At 47.4% G+C, this 15,447-nt stretch overlaps 1 protein-coding gene across 1 annotated transcript in view; it reads left to right on the top strand.

Moving 5' to 3' along the window:
• The window catches only part of SLC6A5 (solute carrier family 6 member 5), a 168,860-nt gene that overhangs the window by 131,645 nt on the left and 21,768 nt on the right, over positions 1 to 15,447 (top strand). Inside the window, exons 10-11 of the mRNA XM_068259883.1 lie at positions 3,724 to 3,848; positions 8,056 to 8,168. Coding sequence (XP_068115984.1) covers positions 3,724 to 3,848; positions 8,056 to 8,168 — 238 coding nt within the window. The remainder of the gene's footprint in view (positions 1 to 3,723; positions 3,849 to 8,055; positions 8,169 to 15,447) is intronic.

Genomic DNA, 15,447 nt, shown 5'->3' on the forward strand with positions numbered 1-15,447 from the left:
GGGCCATTGCTCCTTAAAGTGGACCCAAACCAAACATTTTTTTAATTAAAAATATTTAGTTGCACCACTTTGACACATACAAAAATAAATAAACACTCCTTCAAACCTATGATCATTTCAGTGCATGCTTTTCACCCTTCTCTTTTCATAGCTAGGGTTATACTGGGGGCAGCCATTAGCAATTCCTCCATTGCTGGACACCATCTACTCCACCAGTTTGCCGGATTCTGTCTCGGCAATATGAAAGGAAGGGAGGGGTTCCTCCAATAAATGTAAAATATTTTATATTTGTCATCATGCAGCTGAAAAAAGGCTGCTATTTATTATTATAATTTAGATAATACATTTTATTTCTGAAATCTTGTATTTTTAATTTGGGTCCACTTTAAGTATGTTATAACTCCAAATCATAACAGCAGAAAAAGTTTTGAAAGTAGGATTAGCATCTTTGTCACTTAATTACACTCAGACCAGTTGCTGTTGACATTTGATTTTTATGGTGACACTCCCGCTTTAAACGACAACTGAAGTGAAAAATATATGGAGGCTGCTATATTTATCTCCTTTTATACAATACCAGTTGCCTGACAGTCCTGCTGATCTATTAAGATGCAGTAGTGTATAAACAATGTCAGAAACAAGCATGAAGCTAACCTTTCAGTTCTGACAATGTCAGAAACACCTGATCCGCTGCATGTTTGTTCACGGGCTATGGCTAAAAGCAGTGCTGGGCCGAAATTACGCATTAGCGTAATTACGCATCGTAATTCACTACAAATGCACCGTAAGCGTTACGTGTAAGGTTACGGTATTACGCGTAATTAATTACGCGTAGACCGTGGGTTACGTTTTACGCGTAACAAATTACGCGTAAGACAGTAAACTCCCATTGAAATTACACAGTCTGCCGTAATCGCGTAATATTACGCTCCCGTATAATATAAAAAAGCCGCCGACTTTAAAGAGACTCTGTAACAAATTGTTTATCTTTATTTCTTCTATGCTATAAGTTCCTATGCCTTTTCTAATGTGGTCTGGCTTACTGCAGCTTTTCCTAATTGCACAGTAGCTGTGTTATCTCTGTTATATGATCTAATCTTCTCTCTATAGTCGGCACAGTCAGGCTGAGGCAGTCAGACTGGAATGTGCAGGGCTGCTTGTGATTAGCTAGAAGCTGTACACACCCCCTGCAGGCTCTGTGTGACTAACACACTCTGCTTAGCTGAGCCTATTAGAAGCTGGTTAGTTTGTTTGTAAACACTGCCTAAAACTGGCAATTACAAGCCAGGTTTGCAGCAGAGAATGGCAGAAACAGCACAGAGGGGACCAGGAGCACATAATGAATAGAATGGTATGCTTTTTATTGTAAGAATTTCAGAGTACAGATTCTCTTTAAGGGTTAATAGCAAAGCCCCCTTAAGTGCTAAGAGCCTCAAATTTGGAGAATATATTAAGGAGATCAGAAGGAATAAGAGGAAAAAAATTTTTTTCAAAAAGACCTTCTAGTTTTTGAGAAAATCGATGTTAAAGTTTCAAAGGAAAAATATATACATTTAAAAACCCGCCGACTTTAACGGTTAATAGCAAAGCCTGCTTAAAATTTAGAAACACCAAATTCACAGGGTATATTAAGGGGATCAGTGGGAATAAGAGGAAATTTTTTTTTTTTAAAAAGACCTTATAGTTTTTGAGAAAATCGATTTTTAAGTTTCAAGGGCGAAAATGTCTTTTAAATGCAGAAAATGACAGTTTTTTTTGCACAGGTAACAATAGTGTTTTATTATCATAGATTCCCCCAAGTGGGAAGAGTTTTACTTACTTCGTTCTGAGTGTGGGAAATATTAAAAAAAAACGACGTGGGGTCCCCCCTCCCAGACCTCTTTAACCCCTTGTCCCCCATGCAGACTGGGATAGCCAGAATGCGGAGCACCGGCCGCGTGGGGCTCCGCACCCTGACTATACCAGCCCGCATGGTCCATGGATTGGGGGGTCTCGGAAGGGGAGGGGCAGCCAAGCTTTCCCCTCCCCCTCCGAACCCTTGTCCAATCCAAGGACAAGGGGCTCTTCTCCACCTCCGATGGGCGGTGGAGGTGGAGGCCGCGATTTCCTGGGGAGGGGTTCATGGTGGCATCTGGGAGTCCCCTTTAAAAAGGGGTCCCCCAGATGCCCACCCCCCTCCCAGGAGAAATGAGTATAGAGGTACTTGTAGTACCCCTTACCCATTTCCTTTAAGAGTTAAAAGTAAATAAACACACAAACACATAGAAAAAGTATTTTAATTGAACAAAAAACATAACCACGAAAAAAGTCCTTTAATATTCTTAATTAACCATTAATACTTACCTGTCCCTTTAAAAGCCAGTTCCCACGCAATATCCTCGGAAATATACTAATCAGTTACAATGTAACAAAGTTATTACAATGTAACAACTTTGTTACTTTGTAACACCACCGCACCCGACGTCACTCGCCGCCACCGCCGCACCCGCACGCACCCGACAGAGCTCTGAGCTATATAGCTCAGAGCTCTCTAAGCATCTTTGTATTTGGGCTCCAAGGAGCCCCATTGGTCCTTAGCAGACCAATGGGGTTCCTTTAAATCAGAAGGAACCCCATTGGTCTGCTAAGGACCAATGGGGCTCCTTGGAGCCCAAATACAAAGATGCTAAGAGAGCTCTGAGCTATATAGCTCAGAGCTCTGTCGGGTCCGTGCGGGACGCTAAGTCCCCGCCGCCTCCCGCTGTCAGCCCCGCCCACATCTGTCACCCACATGTCACCCACATGTGGGTGACATGTGGGTGACATGTGGGAGAGGCGGGGTGGACAGCGGGAGGCGGCGGGGACTTATGTCCGTGACATTTCTCCCATCATCCAAAAATGGCTCCATCAGATTCATGACCACGTTCTCTGCCAGCCTCTCTCCCTCCGACAGGACAGCATCACACCTTTTGGCCACCTCTACAGCATTCATATGTTGTGAAAAGCCAGCCTAATTGCATTACAGTATCTGCCATACTGCCATCAATGCCATGGCAATGGAATGCCTGTCATCATTTGTCATGTCAATGGAACACTGCCAAAAGTGCCAATTGCCCTCTGATTGCATTTTGCTGCATGAATCGGCAACAGAGTTCTGTGTCTGCGTGGGTTTCCTCCGGGCACTCCGGTTTCCTCCCACATCCCAAAAACATACAGATAAGTTAATTGGCTTCCCCATAAAATTGGCCCTAGATGACGATACATACACTACATGATACATACATAGACATACTGTATGATTATGACAGGGACTAGATTTTGAGCCACTCTGAGGGACAGTTAGTGACGAGACAATATACTCTGTACAGTGCTGCGTAATATGATACGGCAGGCATGTCTAAAGGTTTCCATCCAAGTCTCACACAACTACTTTGTGTAAACAAATGTGCAAGGCCTTAGGTAATGGGTGGTTTGCACAACAATAGATTGAAGATAATCAACCCTGAAGACCTGTGAACATCTCAGCAGGAGTGAATAACACCTCTAGCCTTGCCACAGAAAATAGAAAACTCGGTAATTCTAGTGTTAAACATTTTTGTAATCTGCAGGAATTGGTCTGATCCCAGAAGCAGGAGGCGTCACATTCTTTAGTCTTCAGGAAGAGATTATTAGTTTTGTGTTAGGTGGCGCATTGTCCACATCATTGTATTATTGTTCATTTTGGTGTTTTAATTTTTCACACAGGGATACAATTATTGTCACCTGCACTAACAGCGCCACCAGCATCTTCGCTGGATTCGTCATCTTCTCTGTCATCGGCTTCATGGCTAACGAGCTGAAGGTGGACATTGATAAGGTGGCAGATCAAGGTAAAAGCCACACTGACACTTGGGAGTCATACAACAATGACAGGGGCAAAGCCAGGATTTTCAAGGGGGGTATTCCTGAAAGGTCTCCTTCAGCCATGCACAATGCAGTATAGTAATATGGTAGGCCATCATGCTGGGTACACACAATGCAATGTTCCATCTGACTGACAGGATCTGACAATTATTTCCGATGTGTCCAATCTGCTACGGATTGACAACGGGATTGATCAGGAGCAGTCTGGATACAGATAATAATGAGGACAGCCGACATTGCTAATGAAGGGGAAAGTGAAGCATTCACACAGCAGGGCACAGGGCTGTGCTCATACCTTACTCTAAGTTCCCTAGAGCTGCTCCATACTCTGTACACATACTGCTGCTCCATGCTCTGTACACATGCTGCTCCTCCATGCTCTGTGTATTTGCTGCTGCTCCATGCTCTGTACACACACTGCTGCTCCATACTCTGTACACACGCTGCTGCTCCATGCTCTGTACACACACTGCTGCTCCATGCTCTGTACACACGCTGCTGCACCATGCTCTGTACACACGGTGCTGCTCCATGCTCTGTACACACGCTGCTGCTCCATGCTCTGGACACTCGCTACTGCTCCATGCTCTGTACACACACTGCTGCTCCATGCTCTGTACACACGCTGCTGCTTCATGCTCTGTACACACACTGCTGCTCCATACTCTGTACACGCACTGCTGCTCCATGCTCTGTACACACGCCGCTGCTCCATGCTCTGTACACACGCCGCTGCTCCATGCTCTGTACACACCCTGCTGCTCCATGCTCTGTACACACCCTGGTGCTCCATGCTCTGTACACATACTGCTGCTCCATGCTATTTACACATGCTGCTGCTCCATGCTCTGTACACACACTGCTGCTCCATGCTCTGTACTCACACTGCTGCGTCATGCTCTGTACACACACTGCTGCGCCATGCTCTGTACACACCCTGCTGCTCCATACTCTGTACACATCCTGCTGCTCCATGCTCTGTACACACGCTGCTGCTCCATGCTCTGTAAACACCCTGCTGCTCCATGCTCTGTACACACCCTGCTGCTCCATTCTCTGTACACACGCTGCTGCTCCATGCTCTGTACACACGCTGCTGCTTCATGCTCTGTACACACACTGCTGCTCCATTCTCTGTACACACACTGCTGTTCCATGCTCTGCTGCTTCATGCTCTGTACACACACTGCTGCTCCATGTTCTGTACACATGCTGCTGCTTCATGCTCTGTACACAAACTGCTGCTCCATGCTCTGTACACACACTGCTGCTCCATGCTCTGTACACACGCTGCTGCTCCATGCGCTGTACACACGCTGCTGCTCCATGCTCTGTACACACGCTGCTGACCCATGTTTTGTACACACGCTGCTGCTCCATGCTTTGTACACACTCTGTACACGCACTGCTGCTCCATGCTCTGTACACACGCTGCTGCTCCATGCTCTGTACACACCCTGCTGCTCCATGCTCTGTACACACCCTGGTGCTCCATGCTCTGTACACACACTGCTGCTCCATGTTCTGTACACACGCTGTTGCTCCATGCTCTGTACACGCGCTGTTGCTCCATGCTCTGTACACGCGCTGCTGCTCCATGCTCTGTACACACGCTGCTGCGCCATGCTCTGTACACACCCTGCTGCTCCATACTCTGTACACATCCTGCTGCTCCATGCTCTGTACACACGCTGCTGCTCCATGTTTTGTACACACGCTGCTGCTCCATGCTTTGTACACACTCTGTACACGCACTGCTGCTCCATGCTCTGTACACACGCTGCTGCTCCATGCTCTGTACACACGCTGCTGCTCCATGCTCTGTACACACCCTGCTGCTACATGCTCTGTACACACCCTGGTGCTCCATGCTCTGTACACACGCTGCTGCTCCATGCTCTGTACACACGCTGTTGCTCCATGCTCTGTACACGCGCTGTTGCTCCATGCTCTGTACACGCGCTGCTGCTCCATGCTCTGTACACACGCTGCTGCTCCATGCTCTGTACACACGCTGCTGCTCCATGCTCTGTACACACGCTGCTGCTCCATGCTCTGTACACACGCTTAATTACCCGGAGATACGCCATGTTGGGTGTTGATTTGGGCCTCTCCGGTTTTGGGACCGTCCTTTAAGCTCCCACCAGTAATGCTCTCCCTAGATGTGTACTTCATCTCTTTGGTTTTCTTTCTTTCCCCTTTCTTCCCATCACTCAGCCATTCCACTATTTCACCACTTTTGGTACACATTTTTTCTCCTCTCATCCCATCCCACCCTGGTCTTCCTTATCCCTTCCCTTGCTCTTTCTAAAACCCTGTTAGCTGGCTGTTACTAAAGCTAATATATCTTTATTGTATGTGAAAAATGTTTCCATACATATATCCTGTTTTAGGCACACGGCATATTTGTGTGCCTGACTCTGCCTGGCATACTTGTCCCTACATTCCTTGGCCCGTCTGTATCAGGCATAGGATGACGGAGGCTGCCATGGCAACCGGATTGGTGTACAGTGAGCGTTCACGTGGAAGCTCCGTATACAATAGGAATTCCGTATGTTTTCATTGGCCAACGGCCGGTAGCGTCATCTATGACGCATATACGCGTCTTCGCTACAATGGCCGTGCGTGCCATCAGCCTTTTCCGGGGTTAGAGCCAGGTGCTTACGGACTTCCGGAAGGGGTGGGTCTTCAGCGGCGGAACGGAAGCGCGTCATCACGCGCCTCCATTTACACTGTGCTGTGTCTTCCGCACTTGTTGCACACTTCAGCCTCAGAAGAAGTTTGGCGTTAGCCCTACGAAACGGTCGTTAGGCCGTGCACCTCTTGGCACCCACACCTGCTGCCTCCCTTTGACACCCAGGCATCAACCCTCCTAAACGGTATGACACATGTTACCGATGTTTGTCGTTTGTGTTTTGACTGCCATATCCTGTCATGCACCTTACCACATGTTGATTTTGCCTATGCTGCTATTATTAAGCCATAGTGCCAGACCATTCTTCATCTTTGTCGTGCTTTCTGTACACACGCTGCTGCTCCATGTTTTGTACACACGCCGCTGCTCCATGCTCTGTACACACTCTGTACACACCCTGCTGCTCCATGCTCTGTACACACCCTGCTGCTCCATGCTCTGTACACACGCTGCTGCTCCATTCTCTGTACCCATGCTGCTGCTCCATTCTCTGTACCCATGCTGCTGCTCCATGCTCTGTACACGCACTGTTGACCCATGCTCTGTACACACACTACTGCTACATGCTCTGTACACACACTACTGCTACATGCTCTGTACACACGTTGCTGCTCTAAGATCTGTACACACACACACTGCTGCTCCATGCTCTTTACACACACTATTGCTCCATGCTCTGTACTCACACTGCTGCACCGTGCTCTGTACACACACTGCTGCGCCATGCTCTGTACACACACTGCTGCTCCATGCTCTGTACACACGCTGCAGCTCTATGCTCTGTACACACACTACTGCTCCATGCTCTGTACTCACACTGCTGCACCGTGCTCTGTACACACACTGCTGTGCCATGCTCTGCACACAAACTGCTGCTCCATGCTCTGTACACATGCTGCTGCTCCATGCTCTGTACACACACTGCTGCGCCATGCTCTGTACACACACTGCTGCTCCATGCTCTGTACACACGCTGCTGCTCCATGCTCTGTACACACGCTGCTGCTCCATGCTCTGTACACACACTGCTGCTCCATGCTCTGTACACACGCTGCTGCTTCATGCTCGTTTCGCACAACCTGCCGGCTTCCTCAGGTCAATACGAGACAGAGTATGAGCTAAGTATCTCCATTTCAGAGAGCCAGATTTGGGGGTTAGAGATTAGAGAACAATGACACACAGACACTTGGGGGTCAGTGAACAACAGCACACTAACAGTTGGGGTCACAGAATAATGACACAATTGGGCTCTTCTTTCTCTTCCTACCTCTCACTAATGACCCCATGTCTTAATTTACTCTGAAAGTTGTCTTATCCTCAGTTATGCATGTAAATAAACATTTGGTAAAACCAGTCCTTGTGTGAAATACTTTACCCTTATGTTTGTGATTCTCCAATGTAAATGGCCCAATGTGCATCCAGATTATCTTGAACTTTTTTGAGAAAATGTACTGATCACTTCCACCCCCTCCTGGCAGGTCCTGGGATTGCGTTTGTGGTGTACCCAGAGGCTCTCACCCGCCTCCCTCTGTCTCCTTTCTGGGCCATTATATTTTTCCTGATGCTTCTCACTCTGGGGCTGGACACAATGGTAAGACAGATCCTCAGGCAGCTCAGGTACGACTGAAATGCACAATGTTTAGAGATCTCAAATGCTTTCTATGAGACCATATGTATAACTGACAGCTGAATAAGGCTAGGAACAACACACTAGCGGTGACGGCGAGGAGTGCTGGGGAAAAAAGAGTAAGGGGTGCCCTAACACTATTTCTGTACATTAAAATGTGATGTCAGTGCGTTGTCAGTTTTTCATTGTAATATTCTATTGGGGAGAAAAACACGAATGGCCAAACCTCTGTCCCATGATACTTTTTCTTCCCCTAGGCCAGGCTTCCTCAACCAGGGTTCCCTGGAACCCCAAGGTTCCTTGAGTACTCTGCAGGGGTTCCTTGGCATTTTCTACCATCGTGGGGGAAGGATAATAAAGCACACTATAATAGATGGTACTGTAATAAGAAGCACTAAATTGGGGGCTCAGGAGACAGTATAATGAGTGGCAGCAGGGCCGGCCCGCTCATGAGGCGGGGTGAAACTTTTGCCTCAGGCGGCAAATTTCTAGGGGCGGCATCCGCCCGTCGGTGGGTGCGGGGAGCCGGCCGCCCAGCTGGAGGGGTAGCGGGCAGGACAGGGGTATTGGGCCTAGCGGCGGGGAGGGGGGTCGGACCCCCCCCCTCCCTCGCCTGGGTCCCCCGTCCTCCGCTCCCCTCCAGCCTTAAATACATCAGAAGCGCAACTCTCGTAAGAGGCAGTGGGCGGGGAGGACTCACCTCTTCCTCGATCCAGCGTGCGCTCCACTGACGTCACTTCCTGCAACGCCGCCCACTGTATTGTAAATGGACGGCGTTGCAGGAAGGGACGTCAGTGGAGCGCACGCTGGATCGAGCGAGGAAGAGGTGAGTCCTCCCCGCCCACTGCCTCTTACGAGAGTTGCGCTTCTGATGTATTTAAGGCTGGAGGGGAGCGGAGGACGGGGGACCCAGGCGAGGGAGGGGGGGGGTCCGACCCCCCTCCCCGCCGCTAGGCCCAATACCCCCGCCCTGCCCGCTACCCCTCCAGCTCGGCGGCGGAGGCCCCCCCTCACATGGGCGACAGCAGCAATAATTATTTCAAAATTTGCCTCAGGCGGCAAGAAGTCTAGGGCCGGCCCTGAGTGGCAGTGTAATGGGGGTAGTGAAATAAACAGCCACACATACTTTTAAAAACCATTCCTCCTGCAAAATAAATGCAGGGGTTCCTTGAGATCCAAAAGTTATTTGCAGGGTTCCTCCAGGTTAGAAAGGTTGAGAAAGGCTGCCCTTGGCCAACTTTCATACAGCTCCCTTCCATGTGCAGCGCCCCCCTACTATTCCTTGTTCAGTCCCCTCTTCCATGTCTAACATTAATGTACAGCAGGCCCCTTCAGTTATATGCAGACCCCTTGGAAAGCAGCTCCTTAATTCCATGTGTTGCTCCACATTTGCAGCCTCTTTATTCCGTTGACAGCCTCTTCTTCCATATTCAGCAATGCTCTTCCATGCCCTGCCACCCCTTGGCCAACTACCGCCCAAGACCTGGGCCTTTGCGGCCTTTCCATAAATCTGGCCCTGCCCATGTGGCATTCACCAAACGCGATGCCAATCTAACATTGAGTTGGCAAGAATGCCACCTTGAACCACGTATATTCATTTTTACTGGTGTTCCATAGTCCTTCTCCCGGCAAGGAGAACAACAGAGAAACACTGGCATTCAACAGCCGCTTGAGCCTAGCCTAAGGCCCCGTTCACATCTAAAACCGCAAAACACTAGTGATTACCAGTAGCGTTTTGCAGGAGTGATTTTGCCGTGATTAAGGCGGAAAAAATCACTGGACACTGTAGCATTTTGGTAGCAATCGCGATTAGCAGTTCTATGCATGCTAATCGCCATCGCTCAGGAACCGCCGCCAAACCGCTGCATGTAATGCGTTTGCGGTTAACGCTAACCGCAAATCGCCCGTGATCACGGCAGTGGTTTGCGGTGAGTGGGAATTGCGCGATTCCCGCACTAGTGTGACCAAGCCCTTAGTTATGCCTTTAGCCCTGTGAGTCTTCAGACAAAATCAGCTCTGCATTTCTGCATGAGGCTGTGAGATTATTAACAAACTTGGTTTAGCAACTCCTAAAAAGCATACAGGATTTGGCTTACTTAGGCATTTACAAAGAGGCAATGCAGAAATGTCTTAATTAACTTTAACCCTTTAGCAGCCAATTTATTGTAGCACAATTTTTTTTCTTATTTGTTACATTTCCTTGCTTCTAATTAGTACTGCTGTAATGTGTACTAATGGCCACTTGTCACTAGGGGCAGTGTGAGACAATAACAGAGGACTTCTGTTTTTAGTTTCTATATTTTCTGCTAGAGAGAGATCAAAGCATTCCAAGAATTTACAGCACAATGGCCTCAATTCACTAAGCTTTATCGAACACTTTATCAAACGTTTGATAACTCACCTCATGAGTAAAATCTAATTTTGAATTCACTAAGGTGCTATAGATTTATCGAATGTTTTATCTATAAAATGTTCAATAAATCTATAACAACTTAGTGAATTTAAAATTAGATTTTGCTCATGAGGTAAATTATCAAATGTTTGATAAATTGTTTGATAAAGCTTAGTGAATTGAGGCCAATTAGTTCTGCTGACTAAAGTCAAAAGCAGTGCACTTATCTCAAATGAGATAACTCTATTGAAGTTTGGAATGAGTTACTCACAGATATCACAGATCACATACATATTGCAGTGATGCCACTTGAGTTGGGGCACAACGCGCTGCCGCTTGTAAAAATATTGGTAATTTACATTGCTGATATTTTATCATGCACCTAGCTGGTACCAGTCCTTGTTTGAATCCTCCTCTCCTAATGCCTAATCCTAACCCCGCTCCAAGTAACTAACCCTAACCTCTACACCAACTGCACCAAAATGACGTATTGTAGCTGGTTGTCTACAAAATAGAGGCTTGGCTCCTTTGTTCCTTCCATACCCAGTATCCAATTGGCTACTTCGGTGGCCGATTGGTTACTAGTACTGCATAGGGTAAACAAACTCACCACTTGGTCGCCCGTTTACCGATACCTTATACAGGCATGTATCAGATGCACATAACTAACAAGATAACAGACCCTGAACCTTTGCTTATTGCAATATTGGGTTTAGGATAGGCACACCTTGCCGTGGGTTATTGGGTGCTCAGCCTTGATGTAGAAGCAACATCAATCCAATACAAACGATTCAAGGTCGGCTGGCACACCAAAGTCAGTTTCCAAGCAAATTTATTGAATGCACAGCATGACAATTGTTTAGGGGCCAAGCATGGTCCCCTTCATCAGATAAGTGCAGACATACGTCTGCACTTATCTGATGAAGGGGACCATGCTTGGCCCAGAAACAATTGTCATGCTGTGCATTCAATAAATTTGCTTGGAAACTGACTTTGGTGTGCCAGCCGACCTTGAATCGTCTGAACCTCTGCTTAAACTGGGCTGCCTTAAAGGGAAGGTTCAGGGTGGCTCTTAAAAAAATAAAAATGCCCATCCATTTACCTGGGGCTTCCTCCAGCCGTGGGCAGCCAGGACGTGCCCTCGGCGCCGCTCCGCAGGCTCCCGGTCCCCTCCGGTGGCCGACCCGACCTGGCCAGGCCGGCTGCCAGGTCGGGCTCTTCTGCGTTTCAAAATGCGCCTCACGGGGGCGCGCTGACGTCATCGGACGTCCTCCGGGCTGTACTGCGCAGGCGCAGTAGTTCTGCGCCTGCGCAGTACAGCCCGGAGGACGTCCGATGACGTCAGCGCGCCCCCGTGAGGCGCATTTTGAAACGCAGAAGAGCCCGACCTGGCAGCCGGCCTGGCCAGGTCGGGTCGGCCACCGGAGGGGACCGGGAGCCTGCGGAGCGGCGCCGAGGGCACGTCCTGGCTGCCCACGGCTGGAGGAAGCCCCAGGTAAGTGGATGGGCATTTTTATTTTTTTAAGAGCCACCCTGAACCTTCCCTTTAAAGAATAAGGGTACCTTTTTAGAGTTATTTACCATTACACATTTAGTGATGCACGTGAATTTATTCATTCTAGAAGTCATCACAGCTAAAAAAAACAACTAAAAGGGTAGCAGGAAAAATGGGCGCCGCCTGAGGGTGGACAAAAAGGGCACCGCCATAGACTTTAATGCAATTATCGGTAATACGGCAAAAAAAAGCATGAAAAAAGGGCACCGTGAAAAATGTTGTTAATAACATTATAGTTTTTGAGGTAGTTATCGTTTTAGAAGTTTACAACGTTATAGTTATTGTCATATTAATTTGTTAATAAGTACAGATTTTACGCTTTCAAAGGTATTATCGTTAATATGTGTAAAAGGGTGTTTCTGCAGAGGGAGTGGTTAGGGTTAGGCACCACCAAGGGGAGTGGTTAGGGTTAGGCACCACTGGGGGGTGGTTAGAGTTAGGCACCACCGGGGGGGGGGTTAGGGTTAGGCACCACCAGGGGAGTGGTTAGGGTTAGGCACCACCAAGGGGAGTGGTTAGGGTTAGGCACCACCTAAGCAGCGGTTAGTTTTAGGCAACACCAGGAGGCGTGATTAGGGTTAGGCACCCCCAAGGGGGGTGGTTAGGGACCACCAGGGGGTGGTTAGAGTTAGGCTCCACCGGGGGGGTGGTTAGGGTTAGGCACCACCAGGGGAGTGGTTAGGGTTAGGCACCACCAGGGGGAGTGGTTAGGGTTAGGCACCACCTAAGCAGCGGTTACTTTTAGACAACACCAGGAGGCGTGATTAGGGTTAGGCACCCCCAAGGTGGGTGGTTAGGGTTAGGCACCACCGGGGGGGTGGTTAGAGTTAGGCACCACCAGGGGAGTGGTTAAATTTAGGCACCACCAGGGGAGGGTTCTGTGTGAGGGTAGGGTTGGGTTAAGCAGTATTGACGAAAAACGTAACAACATTAAACGTTAATATTTATTTGTTATTATTTCTCGTTTATTTATCGTTAACAAAGCTTGACAATAATGATTCTTGTTAGTAAATTTCGTTAATACCTGGTGCCAAATTCGATAGTAAGTCGGGCCCTTTTTTCACGGCGCCCTTTTTTCATGCACGCAAAAAAAGTTTAGATAAAAATCTCAGATATCTCAAAGCAAAAGCAACCGTGTTTGCTGCTCTTTTACATGCAACAAAGGGGAGCGACCAAGAGAACTAAACATAATTATTTTTTTCTTATTGGTTAGTAATAGGGCTGGACATTTGAATACAGATAGTTCCCAATCCTGTGTCAGAGTTCATCTCGGCTAGAGCAGTGTGACTGAGGACTAGTCTGTGCAGTTCTACTCTGAGTAAGATAGGGTAGGAACAACTGCAGAAGGGCAGATAAGCCTAGAACTGCTGAGAAGTACAGAAAACACAGCTTTGGCAGTAAAGAGCAATATACCACCACTCTATATCCCCTGCTATAACTCTATGGTGGTTTATAGAATCATGGAAGTGGAAGTGGCCTCATGACAATTGTTGATGGGCAGATCCTTCTGCCTACTAGAGTAGCCTCCTCCTCTGTGTCTACTAACAGGATTACAGTAGACAGGAAATGCCCACAAAGCAATGTAGGGATGTGTGGAGGAGAGCAAATCTTATACAAAGGCTATTATAAATTAGCTTCGTAGTGCGAAGCAATGTAGAATGAAGGAGAAACCGATATAAATCAGAAGACCTCATGGCTAATGGCTCTTGGCTATCACAGCAAGAAGATGAACACGTTTATTCACAGCTTCCTTTACAGACACAGGGGGCTTGATTCACAAAGCGGTGCTAACCTAGTTAGCACGCCTAAAGGCTTTGGGCGTGCTAACTAGGGTGCTAAGTAGTTAGCACGCACAAAGCTTTAAGAATTCGCGTGCAAAGTTATGCGCGCAAGACTTTACGTGCGTAAACCTTTATGCGCGCATAAAGGTTTACTGTGCGCATAAAGGTTTACGCGTGTAAAGTTTTGCGCGCATAAATTTGCACGCAATGCGTTTCGCGCTCAAATTAGCGCGCAAAAACCTTTTTTAGGCGTGCTAAGGGGCTTTTCACAGGTGTGCTAACAGTTAGCACTGCTTTGTGAATCAAGCCCAAGATGTTACTAGAACACACTGCCACCCTGTGGTTAGAGCTGGCAATGCACAGATATACACATAATAGACTGTTGTTGTTAAATACAGAATTTCAACAAAATTACTACTGAAAAACAGTTAAAAAAGCAATATAAATGGCAGATTTTATTGTTAACATGATAGACAGATTTACTTTGATGCCAGTGACAGAATGATGTAATTTACTCTAAGGCTGCATTTCCACTTGTGCGGTGGGAATCGTTGCGGGAAAAATTCGCATGCGGACGCGGATTTCGCATCGCGGTCAATGTGAATTTTCATGCGAATTCGCATGGATGATGATGTATGCGAATTTAACCATGGCAGTGCTGGTGTGATTTTCCATTGTTTCTATGCGAATTCGCATACTCAAACCGCATGCGAATTTCCTATTAAATACATTGTATGCGATTCGCATAGCGCTATGCGAATTCTGATGGCTCTGCCATGCGAATTTTTTCTGCACGGAAAAACGCGAAGGAATCCTGACAAGTGGAAACAGTCCCATTCACTTGTATTGTATTGCGAATTTGCGATAGTAGAAATGGGCCCTAAGGTCTCGTTTCCACTGTTGCGGTGCGGAATCGCCTGGATTCCACCGCGGACGAAATCGCATGCGGATGCGTTTCCGCATGCTGTTTTTCCCGCGATTTCGCATGGCTAAGAAGCAGGCGAATTTAACCATGTCACTGCCTGTGTAAATTTCAATAACATTACATGCGAAATCACACCCGAAATCGCGGGGAAAACCGCATGACAAAGCCGCATGCGATTTCCCCATTAAAAGCATTGCGGGCGATTCGCCCGCATTCCAGCCGCACGCGAAATCTGACGGCTCTGCCATGCAGATTTCCCCCGCACACCAAAACGCACCCGCACGACGCACAAGTGGAAACAATCCCATCTACTAGTATTGCCTATGCGAATCCGCATGCGGTGCCTGCATGCGGATGCGCTATAGTGGAAACGAGCCCTAAAGGTGCAGTTCTCTTTTAAACAAAGTAAAGTAAATTTTCAAAACTCTGTGAAGAGGAGCTTATTACATTTTATGCATAACACAGATTGTTATAGTTTTACTTTATACAAAGACATAATATGTATCCAGAGTGAGCTGCTAAACTGTCACTTATTGCATAATCTCTGCAGTCTATAACTAGAGATGCTTAAAGGACAACTGAAGTGAGAG

This window comes from Hyperolius riggenbachi, chromosome 11, assembly GCF_040937935.1.
Source record: "Hyperolius riggenbachi isolate aHypRig1 chromosome 11, aHypRig1.pri, whole genome shotgun sequence".
Taxonomy (NCBI): domain Eukaryota; kingdom Metazoa; phylum Chordata; class Amphibia; order Anura; family Hyperoliidae; genus Hyperolius; species Hyperolius riggenbachi.